Source organism: Schistocerca piceifrons, chromosome 5 (assembly GCF_021461385.2).
Source record: "Schistocerca piceifrons isolate TAMUIC-IGC-003096 chromosome 5, iqSchPice1.1, whole genome shotgun sequence".
Classification (NCBI taxonomy): domain Eukaryota; kingdom Metazoa; phylum Arthropoda; class Insecta; order Orthoptera; family Acrididae; genus Schistocerca; species Schistocerca piceifrons.
In genome coordinates this window covers 178,095,313-178,114,189 of record NC_060142.1, presented here as the reverse complement: position 1 = coordinate 178,114,189, position 18,877 = coordinate 178,095,313, and the positions used below count along the sequence as shown (strand labels likewise).

General features: G+C 43.6%; 1 protein-coding gene across 1 annotated transcript; it reads left to right on the top strand.

The window, feature by feature from the left end:
* The first annotated feature begins 5,967 nt into the window (after positions 1 to 5,967).
* LOC124798863 (trypsin alpha-4-like) lies at positions 5,968 to 18,024 on the top strand. Its single transcript, XM_047262396.1, has 3 exons — positions 5,968 to 6,333; positions 15,310 to 15,597; positions 17,971 to 18,024. Exons 1-3 carry the CDS (start codon positions 5,968 to 5,970, stop codon positions 18,022 to 18,024), a joined length of 708 nt encoding a protein of 235 aa, XP_047118352.1.
* Positions 18,025 to 18,877: the final 853 nt, after the last annotated feature.

Sequence of the window (18,877 nt, the reverse complement as noted above, 5' to 3'; positions counted from 1 at the left end):
GTGATCATTTGTTATGTATAGTAACGTTAATCACACCACGTTCTTTAGCGTTATTCATAAGTCTTTTATTGTCTGAAACATTCGTTCAATGTTGTTTACGTGCGATGATGGTACATTTACAAAGACACTCAGCTGAATAAGGCCAATATTTGATAATGAATGGCCCTGCGAGATCCGTGCAGAGAAAAAGAAACAATGGAAACTCTCTTTATGTATGTGGTTCCATTGTGATAGTTTTATTGAATCATAATCTATGCAGGTAGTCCGCAGCTCGTGGTCTGGCGGTAGCGTTCTCGCTTGCCGCGCACGGGGTCTCGTGTTTGGCTCCCGGCGAGGTCATGGATTTTCTCTGCCTCGTGATGGCTGGGTGTTGTGTGTTCATCATCATCATCGACTTGCAAGTCGCCGAAGTGGCGTCAACTAAAAAGGACTTGCAATACGGCGGCCTAACTTCCCCGCATGGGGCCTTCCGGCCAACAATGCCATACGATGATTTCATCATTTCATTTCAGTTGCGATGGACACGTCTTGCGAGCATTGCAGAGGATGGCTGTAAAAATTGAATGAAATCAGCGAAGGAATCAGTCGTGAGATCTTAAATGGTACCAGCGGTCCAGCTAACAGAAACAATGTGATTGTGGAGTTAAACAGAAAGAAGTACAGCGATAGAGCAGTTCGTCATTAGCTAAGAAATCTGTAGCGTGTAAAGTGACGTTATTGGACAGTGAATGACTGGACGCGTTTGAGTTTGTCCAATACCTGTAGAACGTTACCTGACATCGTGACAAGTGCTAACGACGCATTGGGGACGATGTTTTGTTATTGCGCGGGTGTGTTTTTTATGTTTAGGGAATGGCTTTCTATTGCACTGAAGGGAACGCTAAATGTTTAAGGTCATGGACACATGTCAAACCATTGTGCACTGCGCAATGTAGTGGAAGAGTTTAGAGACGATGACTATATTAGCACCGCAAAGCACTCTGTCATAAAGTTACATCTTTGAGGCAAATGTTTGTCAACAATTACATTGGTGAAATGGACTGGCTGGCTCAGAGTCACGACCAGACCACAGCAAATCTCCTTTCGCTGTAAGTTAGGATGCTTAATTTACTCCAGATCCTGACATCCTGTAACACATGCCGGCCTCTGGTGGCCGAGCGGTTCTAGGCGCTTCAGTCTGGAACCGCGCGACCGCTACGGTCTCAGGTTCGAATCCTGCCTCGGGCATGGATGTGTGTGATGTCGTTGGGTTGGTTAGGTTTAAGTAGTTCTAAGTTCTAGGTGACTGATGAGCTCAGATGTTACGGCCCATAGCGCTCAGAGCCATTTTTGAACCTGCAACACAATCTTCTATGATTTCCACTCTTGAGGAAGAATGTGTGGCCATTCCTCTACAGACATTCTGACACGCCGTCGTAAAGACGAAAGTTGACCTACACCATATAACTGCCCATTAACAGGGTCTGACTATCCATAATGAGACAGTGTATTATTCTCAAAACAAACGTGTAAACATGACATAGAGATGATGGGTCCATAGAATAGACTTTTTTTCATATCGTTTGAATGCAGCAGGTTTAAACATCCTCTGGATGGGAATAAGTGAATCCTATGTTTGCATTTTGTGCACGAACCCACTTACTGCGCATTATGCAGTTGGAACGTATCTATGACGAATTTAACTCAAAGGGTTTAGACGTGAGGAGAAGAGCTGTCTTCAATGAGGTGGAAGAGGACCTGTACCTTAGTATAAACAACAACTATTCCCTGTAATAGTATTTATTGGAATCACTTTTCCACATGTTTGGCCCTCACATTGCACAAGACCAAACTCAGGTATGACTTTTTCAGACAGGGAGACCCTGGAATTAAATTTCTCAGATAACATAATATATAAAAGATCAACAATATCACAAATTTCGGGGTAGTTAATTACGCAACTGGCCATTGAAATTGCTACACCAAGAAGAAATGCAGATGATAGACGGGTATTCTTTGGAGAAATATATTATACTAGAACTGACATGTGATTACATTTTCACCCAATTTGGGTGCGTAGACCCTGAGAAATCAGTACCCAGAACAATCACCTCTGACCGAAATAACGACCTTGATACGCCTGAGTATTGAGACAAACAGAGCTTGGATGGCGTGTGCAGGTACAGCTGCCCATGCAGCTTCAACACGATACCACAGTTCATCAAGAGTAGTGACTGGCGTATTGTGACGAGCGAGTTGCTCGGTCACCATTGACCAGACGTTTTCAATTGGTGAGAGATCAGGAGGATGTGCTGGCCAGGGCAGCAGTCGAACATTTTCTGTATCCAGAAAGGCCCGTGCAGGACCAGCAACATGCGGTCGAGCTTTATCCTGCTAAAATGTAGGGTTTCGCAGGGATCGAATGATGGGTAGAGCCACGGGTCGTAACACATCTGAAATGTAACGTCCACTGTTCAAAGTGCCGTCAATGCGAACAAGAGGTGACCGAGACGTGTAACCAATGGCACCCCATACAATCACGCCAGGTGAAAAGCCAGTATGGCGATGACGAACACACGCTTCCAATGTGCGTTCACCGCGACGTCGCCAAACACGGATTCGACCATCATGTTGCTGTAAACTGAACCTGGATTCATCCGAAAAAATGACGTTTTACCATTCGTGCACCCATGGTAGTCGTTGAGTACACCATCGCAGGCGCTCCTGTCTGTGATGCAGCGTCAAGGGTAACAGCAGCCATGGTCTCCGAGCTGATAGTCCATGCTGCTGCAAACGTCGTCGAACTGTTCGTGCAGATGGTTGTTGTCTTGCAAACGTCCCCATCTGTTGACTCAGGGATCGAGAGGTGGCTGCACGATCCGATACAGCCATGAAGATAAGATGCCTCTCATGTCAACTGCTGTTGATACGAGGCCGTTGGAATCCGGCAGGGCGTTCCGTATTACCCGCTTGAACCCATCGATTCCATATTCTGCTATCAGTCATAGGATCTCGAGCTACGCGAGCACCAATGTCGCGATACGATAAACCGCAATCGCGATAGGCTACAATACGACCGTTATCAAAGTCGGAAACGTGATGGTACGCATTTCTCCTCCTTACACGAGGCATCACAACAACGTTTCGCCAGGCAACGCCGGGCAACAGCTGTTTGTGTATGGGAAATCGGTTGGAAACTTTCCTCATGTCAGCACGTCGCAGGCGTCGCCACCGGCCCCATCCTTGTGTGAATGCTCTGAAAAGCTAATCATTTGCATATCACAGCATCTTCTTCCTGTCGGTTAAATTTCGCGTCTGTAGCACGTCATCCACGTGGTGTAGCAATTTTAATGGCCAGTAGTGTATATCCCCCTCCTTCTGGACCACATGGAAACTTGGTCATGAGTTATACTGATCTGTCAGCTTTCTGTTTCCTATTTCTTCTTACTCCCAAGTTATGAAAATGTTGGACACTTGTGTATTCAAGTCTGTGGTTACGTGCTAAAAACAGTAAAGTTATTGTCGTGTAGACTATCATGTTTCTGTAATGCATTTCTAGTAAATGGCAACAAATTCTCTCCATTTACTGTACTAATTTATCCCTCAGTCGATTCTAGTAGGGCTTCCACTCTTTCTCTTGCGTTGCAAGTGTACAAGAAACTTTTAAACAGAAACAAATGGTTCATATGGCTCTGAGCACTATCGGACTTAACTTCTGAGGTCATCAGTCCCCTAGAACTTTGAACTACTTAAACCTGACTAACCTAAGGATATCACACACATCCACGCCCAAGGCAGGATTCGAACCTTAGACCGTCGCGGTGGTGCGGTTCCAGACTGAAGCGCCTAGATCCGCTCGGCCACACTGGCCGGCAAACAGAAACATTCCATCCTGTCTTGGGCATCGATGTTATGCCCTTCCAGGGATGAGGTGGGAGGACACATACTTGTAGAGTAACGATACATGAAATTTTGGCCCGCTAGGTTAGCCGAGAGCGCTAACGCGCTGCTGCCTCGAGGATGGATCCTTTGAAAGGGCACGGCCGACTTCCTTCCCCGTCCACCCCTGACCCGATGAGACCGATGACCTCGCTGTTTGGTCTCTTCCCCCAAACAACCAACCCAAAGCTGCCTCGACTCTGGTAGGTGCGCCGGCCCTGGTTCGAACCCATCTGGTGGATGAACGACGAGGGCCGTTGTGCTGGCCAGCCTGGATGTGATTTTCAGGCCGTTTTCCACATACCCGCAGAGGGCCATAGACACGGGTTCACAGGTAGATACCGTGTTTCTTGACTTCCGCAAGGCGTTCGATACAGTTCCCCACAGTCGTTTAATGAACAAAGTAAGAGTATATGGACTATCAGACCAATTGTGTGATTGGATTGAGGAGTTCCTAGATAACAGGACGCAGCATGTCATTCTCAATGAAGAGAGGTCTTCCGAAGTAAGAGTGATTTCAGGTGTGCCCCAGGGGAGTGTCATAGGACCGTTGCTACTCACAATATACATAAATGACCTTGTGGATGACATCGGAAGTTCACTGAGGCTTTTTGCGGATGATGCTGTGGTGTATCGAGAGGTTGTAACAATGGAAAATTGTACTGAAATGCAGGAGGATCTGCAGCGAATTGACGCATGGTGTAGGGAATGGCAATTGAATCTCAATGTAGACAAGTGTAATGTGCTGCGAATACACAGAAAGATAGATCCTTTATCATTTAGCTACAAAATAGCAGGTCAGCAACTGGAAGCAGTTAATACCATAAATTATCTGGGAGTACGCATTAGGAGTGATTTAAAATGGAATGATCATATAATGTTGATCGTCGGTAAAGCAGATGCCAGACTGAGATTCATTGGAAGAATCCTAAGGAAATGCAATCCGAAAACAAAGGAAGTAGGTTACAGTACGCTTGTTCGCCCACTGCTTGAATACTGCTCAGCAGTGTGGGATCCGTACCAGATAGGGTTGATAGAAGATATAGAGAAGATCCAACGGAGAGCAGCGCGCTTCGTTACAGGATCATTTAGTAATCGCGAAAGCGATACGGAGATGATAGATAAACTCCAGTGGAAGACTCTGCAGGAGAGACGCTCAGTAGCTCGGTACGGGCTTTTGTCAATGTTTCGAGAACATACCTTCACCGAAGAGTCAAGCAGTATATTGCTCCCTCCTACGTATATCTCGCGAAGAGACCATGAGGATAAAATCAGAGAGATTAGAGCCCACACAGAGGCATACAGACAATCCTTCTTTCCACGAACAATACGAGACTGGAATAGAAGGGAGAACCGATAGAGGTACTCAAGGTACCCTTCGCCACACACTGTCAGGTGGCTTGCGGAGTATGGATGTAGATGTAGAATATCGGGCTGGTCTCACGTCCCGCCTCAATTACACGACTAGCTGACATCTGAAACACGTTCGCACTATCTAATGATTTATTGTAGACACATACAGGTGAGGTACATTGATTCGGGCCCCGGGGGGTATGGGGTGGCGACATTAAGGACATCTGGCCACCCCTTCAAACTAACCATGCCAAACCCAATTCTAAGTGTGCTGACCCTGCACAGACTGCGGGATAAAGGGGCTAGCAAAAGAAGAAGACGAACAGTGATACATGAAATTTTGTTTGATCAAAAAGATGTGCAAGGGGAATGGACTAGTCATACGTGGACTAATTAGTAGCCTGTAACCTGATTACTCTATTAGCCTTTACATATTGTGACGGATCTGAAGCCTGAAGTGGTTGTTGACAAGTGAAGGCAGGTGACAAGATAACTTGTTTATAAAAGTACCCTGTCATCTGATTACGTCGTTATCGTCTACATCTTCAGATGTGTCTGTAATCTGTAGTGGTTGTGGACAGGCATGAACAGTTGGGAATGCCTTTTATTCATCGAGTGCTTCACGACAAAGATATCTAACTTATTGTAGCTGTTAATATAAAGGTGCTGCCAATCTGGTCGACGGTAGCTGTGAAGATGTTGCGCCTCCTCCTCGCGATCCTGTGTCTTGTATCTTGTGGGCTGGCCGCCCCCCGGCCGTTCAGGATCAGGGCCAGAGGGAATGGCCGGATAATCGGCGGCACCACCGCCGACATATCCAGCTACCCGTGGATGGTATCCATGCAGGTAAACGGCTACCACTACTGCGGGGCCTCCGTCATCAGCAGCAACTGGGTGCTGACCGCCGGCCACTGCCTCTACGGCGCCAACATCGCCACCTACAGTGTGAGGGCCGGCACCTCGACCCGCGAGAGCGGAGGCGTCGTGTCCGCCGTGGCGTACGGCGTTCTGCATGGCTACTACAACCCCAACACGTTAGACTACGACATCTCGGTGCTGCAGGTGAGCGCTACCTACTTCCCCTCTAGCTAAATTTCTGTAGGCGTCCATGCTCGCTTTCATCATCCATAGTGCGAAGTGTGAGCTATTAGCAGCAAAGACTGCTGAGAGCGCCCACTAACACCTAACACAACCTGATACATTTCGTATATTGACTCGGGTTCAGGAGTGCAGTAGTACGAGATCTGAGGTACTGAAGAGCAGAATGATAACACAAAACACTTTATCAGACGAACACATACGATTCTTTCGTTAAAGAAATGAGAAACGAAGCTTTTCTGTCGTTTATGAAACTGAAGCAATTTACACTGAGGCGACAAAAGTTTCGGACAACTCTTAACATCGTGTCGGACCACCCTTTTCCCGGCGTAGTGCTGCAGCTGGGTGTGGTATGGACTCAAAAAATCGTGGGAAGTCGCCTGCAGATATAATGAGCCAAGCTGCCTCTATAGCACCCATAATTGCGGAAGTGTTGCCCATTCAGGTTAAAGTGCATGAAATGACCTCTCAATTACGTTCCATAAATGTTCGGTGACATTCGTGTCAGGCGATCTGGAAGGACATGTCATTCCCTCGACTGGTCAAAACATTCTTGAAACCAATCCCGAACGATTATGTCCCACTCATAGGGCACTTTGTCATTTATAAAAAGTCCATCTTTGAATGGTTGCAAATGCTTCCCAAGTAGCTGAACATTATCGTTTCCAGTCAATGATTGGTTCGGTTGGACAAGACCAACAAGTCTGTTCCCTGTATACACAGCCCTCGACATTACGGATACGCCACCAGCTTCTACTGTCGCTTGCTGACAGATTCGATCCATGGTTTTGCGAGGTCTGCGCCACACTCGAATTCTGCCATCATCTCTCACCAACTGAGTTCGAGACTCAGATAATCAGACCACGTTTTTCCACTCGGCTACGGTCCAGCGACTATGGTCACTATCCCAGTACAGACGCTGCAGGCGATGCCGTGCTGTTAACAAAGGCACTCGCTTTCCTCGTCTGCTGCCATAGCCCAATATCCCCAAATTTCTCTGCACTGTCATAACTACTACATTTGTCGCACGTCCCTTATTCATTTCTGCGGTCATTTATAGCAGTATTGTTTGTCTATTGGCACTAACAACACTACACAAACGGCGTTGCTCTTGGTTGTTAAGTGAAGGCCGTTGGGCACTGCCTTGTCCGTGGTGAAAGGTAATACCTGATACGTGGTATTCTCGGCACACTCTTGGCCCTCTGGAACTCGGTATATAAATTCCCTACCGATTCTCGAAATACAAAGTTCCTTGCGTTTATATGCAACTACTGTTCCACGTTCAGTTGCTGTCCTGCGGCCATAATCTTGTCGGAAACTTTTTCACATGAATTATCTGAGTACATACGACAGCTGTAGCAGTGCACTGCCCTTTTATACCTTGTAAACGGAATACTGCCGTCATCTGTACATGGGCATATCGTGATCCCATGACTTTTTTTCACCTCAGTATAGGTTATCCTTTGGTAAATCCTGGCGCAAATCGAATGAAAAGCTTTTAGTATGCAAAACATCATATCAGATCCTACATAGTCCAATACAGAAAAAGTAAAAACTTTACATATAATACAGTTTACAACGATACCTGTTCTGGAAGAAATCAAGACCTGTAGAGAGTTAGATGGAAATTTTGTCAGTTTATTATATATCTGTGTGACAATACTCAGCTCAGTTAATGATAACATCCACATGGCGACCCATTCTATATGTCATGAGAATCTGTGGGCCCATGCGATGGCGCCAATGGTTAGCGGCTGCTGTGAAGACTGTCCGGAACGGATACATTACGATCGGAAAGGTACTTCACCAGAGCCAGCGCAGTATAGATCGTAATTATGGTGGAGCATTATACGAGTTTAGTTAAAATTCAGGATGGGAAAAATCTCTTGTGAAATGGTACGCCACATTCTAACGAATATGAAACAGTCGATACTTTTCTTCTGTAAGCTAAACTGGCCTGTTTGATCGAGACTGTCCGGAGTATACTCACGCTGAGACTGAGGATTTCATACTGCCTGCTTCGAAGTTCCGTTTTCAAACTCGTGTGATTGGGATAAAAGTAGAAAATGTGACTAGAGCTCTCCGGCAGCGTCTGCAGTTACTGGAGGTGTTCCAGTCTTTGTATTCTTCTACTGGATTTGCCCTCTACAGCTGCCCTAGCGCGTTGGAAGCTATCCCAGTGTCAGACCACCGACCCTATTCGTCGTCTTAACATATGTCCTACGAGCTTATCTATTCTTGTCAGTGCTTTTCACTTCCCATATCTCCCTTTCCTTTTCGATTCTGTGGGCACATCCTCATTGCATACCTGTCAACCCACCAAACTTTAAACGTTCTTCTGTAGCATCAAATCCCAAATCCTTCGAGTCTCTTCCGTTTCTCCCACGTTCCATGTTTCACAACCGTACAACGTTATGCTCCGAACATACATCCTCAGATATTTCTTCCTCAAATTACGGATATGTTTGACACTAGCAGATTTCTCTTGGCCAGTAAATCACTTCTCACCAGTGCTAACAACCTTTTTACGCCCTCCTTGTTCCGTCCGTCATGTGTTACTTTGCTGCCTAGGTAGCAGAATTCTGTACCTTCATATACTTCGCGATCACCAGTTTTTCCATGGTCTCATTTCTACTACTTTCATTACTTTCGTCTTTTTTCGATTTACTCTCAATCCACACACTGTGTTTATTAGACAGTTTATTCAATTTAACAGATCATTTAATTCTTCTTTACTTTCACTGATGATAGCAATGTCATCACTGAATGTTATCGTTTATATCCTTTCCCTAAATTTTAAATCCACTCTTGAAACTTTTTTTTTTTTACTTCTGTCGTTGCTTCTTCTATATATAGATTAAACGATAGGAGTGAAACACCTACATCCCTCTGTTACACACATTTTAATCGGAACATTTTTTTCTTGGTCTTCCCCTCTTAATATTCCCTCTTGACTCCTGTACAGGCTATGTACTATCTGTTATTTCCTACAACATACCGCTATTTATCTCACAAGTTCGAACATCTTGCACCATTCAAAATTGCCTAACGCTTTTTCCAGTCGAAAAATTCTATGAACATGTCTTGATTTTTCTTTAATCTCGCTTCCCTTATCAACTGCAACGACAGGATTGATCCTCCTGTGCCTTTATCTTTACTAAAGACAAACTTAACGTCGTCTCACACCTACAGATTTCTTTTCCATTCTTCTGTATATTAATCTTTCAGAATTTTGAATGCATGAGCCGTTAAGCTAATTGTGCGATAATTCTCGCACATGTCGGCTCTTACAATCTTCGGAATAGCGTGGATAGTGTTTTCGTTCCGAAAGTCAGACGGCATACAACCAGAGTCATACATTCTACACACCGACATGAATATTCGTTTTGTTGCCACATCCCCCAATGACTTCAAAAATTTTGATAGAATGTCATTTATCTCTTCCAGAGCTCTATTTAATTATGATTCTAGTACTGGATCTCTCATCTCTTCCGTATCTACTGTTGTTTCTTCTTCTATCACGTCAACAGACAAGTCTTCCACGACATACAGGTCTTCAGATACCACCTGGCCGCTCTCTTCTCTACATTTAACAGTGGAATAACCATTGCACTCTTAATGTTACATCCTTTGCTTTTAATTTGGCCAAAGGTTGTTTACAATTTTCTGTATGCTATTTCATTTTAGATATTTTCACATTTCCCTTGGAGCCATTTCGTTTTCGTTTCCCTGAACTTCCCAAGCGACTGGTATTTCGGTATTCCTCAATTTTCTTGAACATTTTTGCATTTCCTTCTTTTATCGATAAGCTGAAGTATTCCTTCTGTCTCCCAGATTTTCTTCACAGTTACTATGCTCGTACCAATTTTTTTCTTTCCAACTTCTGTGATTTAGCGATGTCCATTCCTCTTCCCCTGAACTGCCTCGTGACCTATTTCTTATCGCGGTATCTATAGTCTCAGAGAACTTCAAACGTATCTCTTCATTCCTTAGTACTTGTGTATCCCACACTTTTGCTCACTGACTATTTCTCACCGGTCTTTTACACTTCAGTCTACTCTACTTCACTACTAAATTTTGAACTGGGAGAATATCTGCCCCTGGTTACGCCCGAAAGTCCAGTATCTGATTTCGCAATCTCTGCCTAACCATGATGTAATCTTACTGAAATCTCCCCGAATCTCGCGGCCTGTTTCAAGTACACCCCCTTCTCTTGTGTTTCTTCAACAGAGAGTTCGCTATTCAAAGCTGAAATTTACTGTAGGACTGAGGTATTATTTGTCGTCTCTCCTTGGTACTACCAAGGCTACACTCTTCCGTAAGCTCTTCTTCTACTCCTTCCTACAACTACGTTCCAGTCCCCCATGACTATTACGAGGAAAATTTACGGTACACAATTGAGGGTTCAGTTCGTGCACAACGTGGCCAACGCTCTCGTTATTATTGACGGCTACAGATGCAGCTAGGCTCAATATTTCTGCAAGAGTCTATGCCACGAGAAGCTGCCGCCCTTATCGAGGCAAAAGGAGGTCCAACACGATATTGTGATGCATCCCGTGACTTTTATCACTTCAGTATAACTTTATCTCAAATTTATTGCATATTATTTATTTTTTGACCCAAATTGCAGACCCCGCAAATCACTTCATCATGAGGTCATGAAAGGAACCAGGATGATTATGTTACACAGCTACGGGTTTCCGCAACGGCCTGCGGGTGGCATACGTGTGTGTGTGGGGGGGGGGGGGAGGGGGGGAGGGGGGGATGGGGGGGGGGAGCAGACGCTGTTCGCTGCTTCTGCTCTTTCAACATTGTCTTGCTGTCAAGGGAGATACGAAGATTTACGGAAGATTACGAAAATGTTGTCCACAGTCTACCTTCTGTCTCTTCCTCATAGAGTCATAATCGAGCTCTACAAAGGTACTATTTCAACTCGGAGCCGCATCGTTTTCTGCATCTATTTCCTGCTTAAAATAATCGTGGTTGAGTATTCCTCCCCAAAATCAATCCCCAATTCCCTAAGGGTCACTTCGTCCTACTGCTACACAGCTTCATCTCAGCAGTAATCTACATTTGTCTCTCGTCTAAGCAGCCCAGTCACGACTTGATTGAGAAGCTCTGTATTTCACGAAATTAAGAAATGGGACTAAACTCCACCCCGTCCAACACAGGACCTAAAGAAGCCTTGGAATTACTGATTCAGCTCTCCAGTTGCCATGGCTGCGCAATGTCTGTAAAGTTGGTAGAGGGAGCGTTAGGTGGAGGGCATGGCTCATGCTGATTAAACCCTAAGCTATGAAGAGTGGATTGTACTTGGCTATTGTGATTCTGAAAACATATTTTGTAAACTTTCAATTACGATTGTAAACTGTGAAAGTACGAGGGCAGTTCAATAAGTAATGCAACACATTTTTTTTCTGAGACAGGGGTTGTTTTATTCAGCATTCAAATACACCAGGTTATTCCCCAATCTTTTAGCTACACAACACTATTTTTCAACGTAATCTCCACTCAATGCTACGGCCTTACGCCACCTTGAAATGAGGGCCTGTATGCCTGCACGGTACCATTCCACTGGTCGATGTCGGAGCCAACGTCGTACTGCATCAATAACTTCTTCATCATCCGCGTAGTGCCTCCCACGGATTGCGTCCTTCATTGGGCCAAACATATGGAAATCCGACGGTGCGAGATCGGGGCTGTAGGGTGCATGAGGAAGAACAGTCCACTGAAGTTTTGTGAGCTCCTCTCGGGTGCGAAGACTTGTGTGAGGTCTTGCGTTGTCATGAAGAAGGAGAAGTTCGTTTACATTTTTGTGCCTACGAACACGCTGAAGTCGTTTCTTCAATTTCTGAAGAGTAGCACAATACACTTCAGAGTTGGTCGTTTGACCATGGGGAAGGACATCGAACAGAATAACCCCTTCAGCGTCCCAGAAGACTGTAACCATGACTTTACCGGCTGAGGGTATGGCTTTAAACTTTTTCTTGGTAGGGGAGTGGGTGTGGCGCCACTCCATTGATTGGCGTTTTGTTTCAGGTTCGAAGTGATGAACCCATGTTTCATCGCCTGTAACAATCTTTGACAAGAAATTGTCACCCTCAGCCACATGACGAGCAAGCAATTCCGCACAGATGGTTCTCCTTTGCTCTTTATGGTGTTCGGTTAGACAACGAGGGACCCAGCGGGAACAAACCTTTGAATATCCCAACTGGTGAACAATTGTCACAGCACTACCAACAGAGATGTCAAGTTGAGCACTGAATTGTTTGATGGTGATCCGTCGATCATCTCGAACGAGTGTGTTCGCACGCTCCGCCATTGCAGGAGTCACAGCTGTGCACGGCCGGCCCGCACGCGGGTGACCTGACAGTCTTGCTTGACCTTGCGGCGATGATGACACACGCTTTGCCCAACGACTCACCGTGCTTTTGTCCACTGCCAGATCACCGTAGACATTCTGCAAGCGCCTATGAATTTCTGAGATGCCCTGGTTTTCCGCCAAAAGAAACTCGATCACTGCCCGTTGTTTGCAACGCACATCCGTTACAGACGCCATTTTAACAGCTCCGTACAGCGCTGCCACCTGTCGGAAGTCAATAAAACTATACGAGACGAAGCGGGAATGTTTGAAAATATTCCACAAGAAATTTCCGGTTTCTTCAACCAAAATTGACCGAGAAAATAAATGTGTTGCATTACTTATTGAACTGCCCTCGTAGATGGCACCCAAACAATGTCACAAGTTGATTAACATGAGGAGGCGTCACCGTTTTTATAAAGTGTTATCGATGGTGTAAGTGGAAGAAGCGTTTTTAACGTTTACTTTCTGTTCCTTCACTTTGAAGAGTATTAATAAGTTCAATTCTTTGTGGTTAGTTTTGTTAATAATCCATTGTAATTTTTCAGCCTTTATTATATGGAAATGACAACTCTAGATTCTTACTTCTTCTTGTATATATTTCTGTGACTGCCCATCATCCGTAGGGAAAGGTGTGAGCTACTAACAGCAAAGACTGTTGAGGTGTCATCCACGATAAAGTTTCTCCACTGATAGAAATCATAAATCGGAAAGCTTCTGTTTTCGGTAGTTTATTCGCGTGGAAATATATAATTAGTCACAATTTCATTTGTGTCAGTTGTCACTTAAACTGTGGTGCAAAATTCGAACTGTTCTACTGCAAAGTGCAGTTTAACACGTAAGTAAGATAAGTAGGGCCAATTTGCATCCCAAGTGCATATTTTACTGCTATTGAACAACTAAGCTGTAGCGTTACTCCCGTGTTTATTTCTTAGGGTTATAGAAAATATCTTTATCTACTTTGATAAATACTACACACAATTGTCTTCCGCTAAAGATCATATTTTCTTTCACAATCAGGGATCTGTTTGGAACCTTGGCCATCACTGTTTTGACCAAGCAGTTTTCGTGAAACTAATACATAATACAGAAGGTATTTCAAAGCTATAGTTGCGTATTATGACAGCATGCTTATTACTGATATGGTGCACGCTGATGATGAGAATGCTGCATATCACTGACGCACGTCAATATGCTGTAATGCATAAAGAGGAGTCAGTTAAGTTAAATGTTAAGACCTTATATACCACACAGAAATTTTTGTAAACAAGAGCATTTCGAATATTCTTTCATATTTTAAAAAATACTGAGCAGGTGAGAATTGGACTCGAGCACTGAGGGTTCGGTGCGATCTTCATTATGTATACAGATACTTCTTCCATTCTGGGAATAGTGAATCTCTACAGTTTTCGCTCATTATCACTATTGATACTGGAAGATATCACTCCCAGGGTATCCAAGATTTTCAATAATGTCTTAACTTCAGTAATATGTGATGTACAATCCTGTAGAAAGCAGGCGACCATTATTATACTGTTGAGCATCACTGTATTCAGGCTGTCTGTATCGCAGTGATAAAAGTCAATCATCTGACTAGGAATGTGGGCCGGAGTGGTTCTAGGCGCTACAGCCTGGAACCGCGTAACCGCTATGGTCGCAGGTTCGAATCCTGCCTCGGGCATGGATGTGTGTGATGTCCTTAGGTTAGTTAGGTTTAAGTAGCTCTAAGTTCTAGCAGACTGATGACCTCAGCACTTAAGTCCCTTAGCTTTCTTATTTATTTATTTATTTATTTTACAAGGAATGCAGAAGTACTGATTCATGTCTTATAAACACAGATTAAGAGTTTTAGGGTTTTTCGCCTTACTTGTACTTTGATACATTGCTTCTCGCAAAATTTCATGATTCTACGCCAACGGGAACTCAAAATGTTTCAAACGACTCTGAGCACTATGGGACTTAACATCTGAGGTCATCAGTCCTCTAGAACTTAGAACTACTTAAACCTAACTAACCTAAGGACTTCACACACATCCATGCCCAAGGCAGGATTAGATCCTGCGACCGTAGCGGTCGTGCGATTCCAGACTGAAGCGCCTAGAACCGCTCAGCCACACCGGCCGGCAACGGGAACTACCGTGTAGGTTTTGATGAGTGAGTTTGTGAGTACCAAGTTAAATGACGTAAATGGCACTAGCATTTAGCTGTATTGACTTATAAGGCTCCATTTGTTACACCGCCAAGGGATTACAGACCTCAATATCTGACATATATTTCAACTTAGTTCATTACCGTTTACTGATGAAATGAGGTCTTAACAGAATGCCGAACAAAGTCAGATAAGAAACGACAAACACTTTTTTCTCTCTCGACTGATATAACTACAAATTTACATTTTTCGTATTTTTTTATTTTGTTGTACAGCGAAACCTTGTACCTCGACAAATTTCATGATTCAGCATCGGCATTAACCTATATCTTTTGATGAGTGTTTTTGTGTGGGTCAAGAAATTGATTTGTTAACAAACTCATTGTGTCACGACATTACTAAAACTAACGAATTGCTTGGTACGCTGCAGGTGGCCAGTCCTCTCCCCATCGGTGGCAACGTACAGGTTGTGGGTCTCCCTGCCGACGGCTACGACCCACCTGGAGGCCTCGCAGTCACCATCACCGGCTGGGGATCCACAGCCACCTCGGGCCAGGCGTCACCGTTCAATCTGATGAAGGTGGACATCACCGTCATCGACCGCGCCAGCTGCGTGTCCAGGTTTGGCGTCACAGATCGCATGATCTGCGCCGGCGAGGCCGGCAAGAGCACCTGCTACGGCGACTCCGGTGGTCCGCTCGTCAGTGGCGGCACTCAGGTCGGCATTGTCTCATGGGGAAGGGAACAATGCGAGACCGATGGCGGCGTGTATGGTAACGTCGGTAACCTCCGTTCCTGGATCAGTGGTGCCACAGGAGTCTGATCAAGTTCTCTCATTCTATCTGCATTCATGTAAAACAAGTGGCAGCCTAATAAGTTTCCATACACTCTCAGAGGTTCTTTAATATCAATCTTCTGCCAAGTTTAGCATGATCGTGAATGCCATACGTTATTATGATCAAATAAATGATATTATTTCTTAATTGACATACATTTCATTTTCGCTCATTGTTTTCTGGGAGTAGGTGGCAGTGAAAATGCTGTGGTAAAACGTGATTCGTCAACGTTATATTATTGTAATAACTTCCAAGGTATGTGAAAAGGGGTACATAACTTTCCGACATTGGATTCAGAGGAAGTAACTGGACATACATCGCCTTACAACCGTTTTCGTTATATTACTGGAGTTTGAAAAGCGCATAACATATATCGTTAACTTCGCAGGTGCTATGCATTTCTTCTGTTAGAGCAGGTAGATAACTACGTGATGGACACCTGTAAAGACGTCTTCGATGGATGTGTAATGACGTTGCTCACCCAATGGCAGCTTTATTCAGCCATGGAATCTGTTTTGACGCATTGGAGACACCGTAACTCGTATGATGCCCTACTAACTGTCCTTCCATCATTAAAATGACTCAATTTAACTCGACGTTTCTAAGCTCCGACAGCAGTTTCAAGATAGCATTTCCTTCTGAGTCATTACAAATATACCATTTATCTTTATAATGGGCATTTTATTTACTTCGCTTGTAATGTAGTGATAGGTATGAAAGTTACACATAGATTACAGCTCTGTTTAGCTGCTCACTGGAAAGCTGTTGTTTCAGAGGGTTCCATCTGCTTACAGCATAATTCTCTTCTGATTGTCCATTATGTGTTGTACGTATTCATTTTCACAAATGCTCTTATATCTGAGATACGTAAAGTATTTTGAGACTTACATTAACTCCATATCGTACATATGTTTACTTATTATATGAATATCACATGTCTACGTTCGTTCAATCCCATTTAATTTATTGCTTTACAGTTCGCTTTGGCGTTCAGAGTGTCATGACTGACAGCTAGTTTAATTGCTTATAGGATATGTTTTTATGCTATATTATTAATAACTAGATACAGTCCTTACGAAATTTGTCTTAATATTATATGCTCACTCTCACTTACCTGTCATTCAGCCAGTGAACCATTTAGCAGCACTTACATACAATATGATCAAGCTCGGTACTTTGTCATCAAATAGATGTCACGATCAGACGTCTCATTCTTTCTACATGCATTTGTCAGGTTTTACTTTGCCACAAGAGAACACTAGTAGACATTCTCCTAAAATCCTATGGAGTGTGTAACATTTAAAAAGAAACTGATGGATCTATATTTCTCAGTCTTGGTAACGATAAATAAACTTAAAATGATAATCTAGTTTCATTGTCTTATGGAAATGCATTTCTTGTGTTGACCATAACTGAACGTCTGCCTGCCCACGTACTTACTGGCGTAATTTCTTTAGATAAATGTAGATACACAGTTTTTAATATAAGAGGAGATGACGTAGAGTGACATTTGTGAACTATGCCTGTCAGTATAGGCTAACCATTCTGACGTAATGTGACATTTGCTGCATCATACAGTCCATACATTATGTAACAGGGATACGTTCACATATCGTTATATGTGCTACCTTAATATTTACATACACAACTGTGTAGTTTGTTGTTTCTCTATGTGGAACATTCTTCCCATGGACATGTCAGAAATTTTATGACCTAGTGTTTTCTGCATGGACATAGCGGCACCACTAAGTGAGCTACGCCTTTCAATGTAGGCTAATAATTCTGATCCTTGCATTCTTCCCACTGGCATGTCACAAATTTTATGGCCTGAAGTTTTCTGCATCTACATAGGAGCACCACTAAGTGAACTATGCCTGTCAGTATAGGCTAACCAATTTGCGTCCTCGCATCCATAAGTCAACATCTGAGGGTAAAATTACCATTAATTGCTTGCTTTTGCCACATGGACTTGGAGTTGTTATCCTTACTATTTGTAAAAGCCATAATTATCAGTCTGTAAATAATATGAATACTGATGTAATTTTCTCAAAAGAGAATAGAAATTTCTGCACCTACACCAGTTACTCCACGTATTAATAACGAGAAATATATGATCAGACTACAAGGAAACTAATCTGTTAAACACTGCAACCAGGATAGTAATACAAGGATTTTTTCCAAGATCAACAGTTGTGAAAGGACAAATATTACAAAAGCATTAATGTAGTGTCATTTAATTATATTTTATGTTACAGAGTGCTAAGAAACCAAACAGTTATCTGGTATTTGGTGTTTTCAACTCATCATAATGTCTTCTTATCGCTATCGAGAAGAGATTATACTATCAAGATAGTTGACAAAAAGTCTGCTGGATGATAATATTGTACTGATATTTCAGATAACAGTGGATGGTGTCACCGTCAAAGAGAGCGAAAGCAATTTCCAACGCTGACACGCACATACACGATGAGTTTAACTATAAATTATGGTGAACAGCAACCATGTTAATGACCATGACAACTGCAGCTCCTCAGAGGATAGCAAGCATTATGCTTCGTGGCAGCATACAGAATTGTGGGAACAATATAAGTTAACAATTTTTCAACACTTCGGGATGTACAGAATGCGATAGGTAGTACGGTGGGTTGCCACCTCTGGCAGCAGTTACTGCTGTAACCCAGTCTTGCACAGAGTCGTTATGTACTTCAATGACTGATGTGGTTAAATCATTCCGTGCTGCATCAGTTCTGTGCTGAGGTGGGGTCAGTCATGGAGGGAACGTGCTGGCCATGGCAACAGTCGAACACTCACGGCAGGTCAGGACTGCACGTACAACAAGCCTTACCAGTCAAATGTCGGGATGGTTCGTCTCAAAGGTCTTTGCCGATTTCCTATCCCATGCTAGACTAAATCCGAGCCTGCGTTCCATCTCTAGAGACCTCGATGTCGACACGACATCAAACACAGGTTTTTCTTCTTTTACGGCTTGAGCAACTACAGATGCTAAGTTGTCTAAGGTGACGACATCGTGACCTCAAAGATCAGGGAAAAACTGTTGACCTCAACAGGTAAGTGGTTTAAATCCTACTGTCCCAACTACCGTTTATGTCAGCCAGATGTGATCGTATTGTGTACCTAGTAGAAAAACGTAAATGACTACAG

What these genes read in the sequence shown, in the direction of transcription:
- LOC124798863 (XM_047262396.1), top strand. Translation starts at nt 5,968, where the DNA reads ATGTTGCGCCTCCTCCTCGCGATCCTGTGTCTTGTATCTTGTGGGCTG. An exon ending in ACGACATCTCGGTGCTGCAG is followed by an intron (nt 6,334 to 15,309) that starts GTGAGCGCTACC and finishes GGTACGCTGCAG; the next exon opens with GTGGCCAGTCCTCTCCCCAT. An exon ending in TCGTCAGTGGCGGCACTCAG is followed by an intron (nt 15,598 to 17,970) that starts GTCGGCATTGTC and finishes TTTATGTTACAG; the next exon opens with AGTGCTAAGAAACCAAACAG.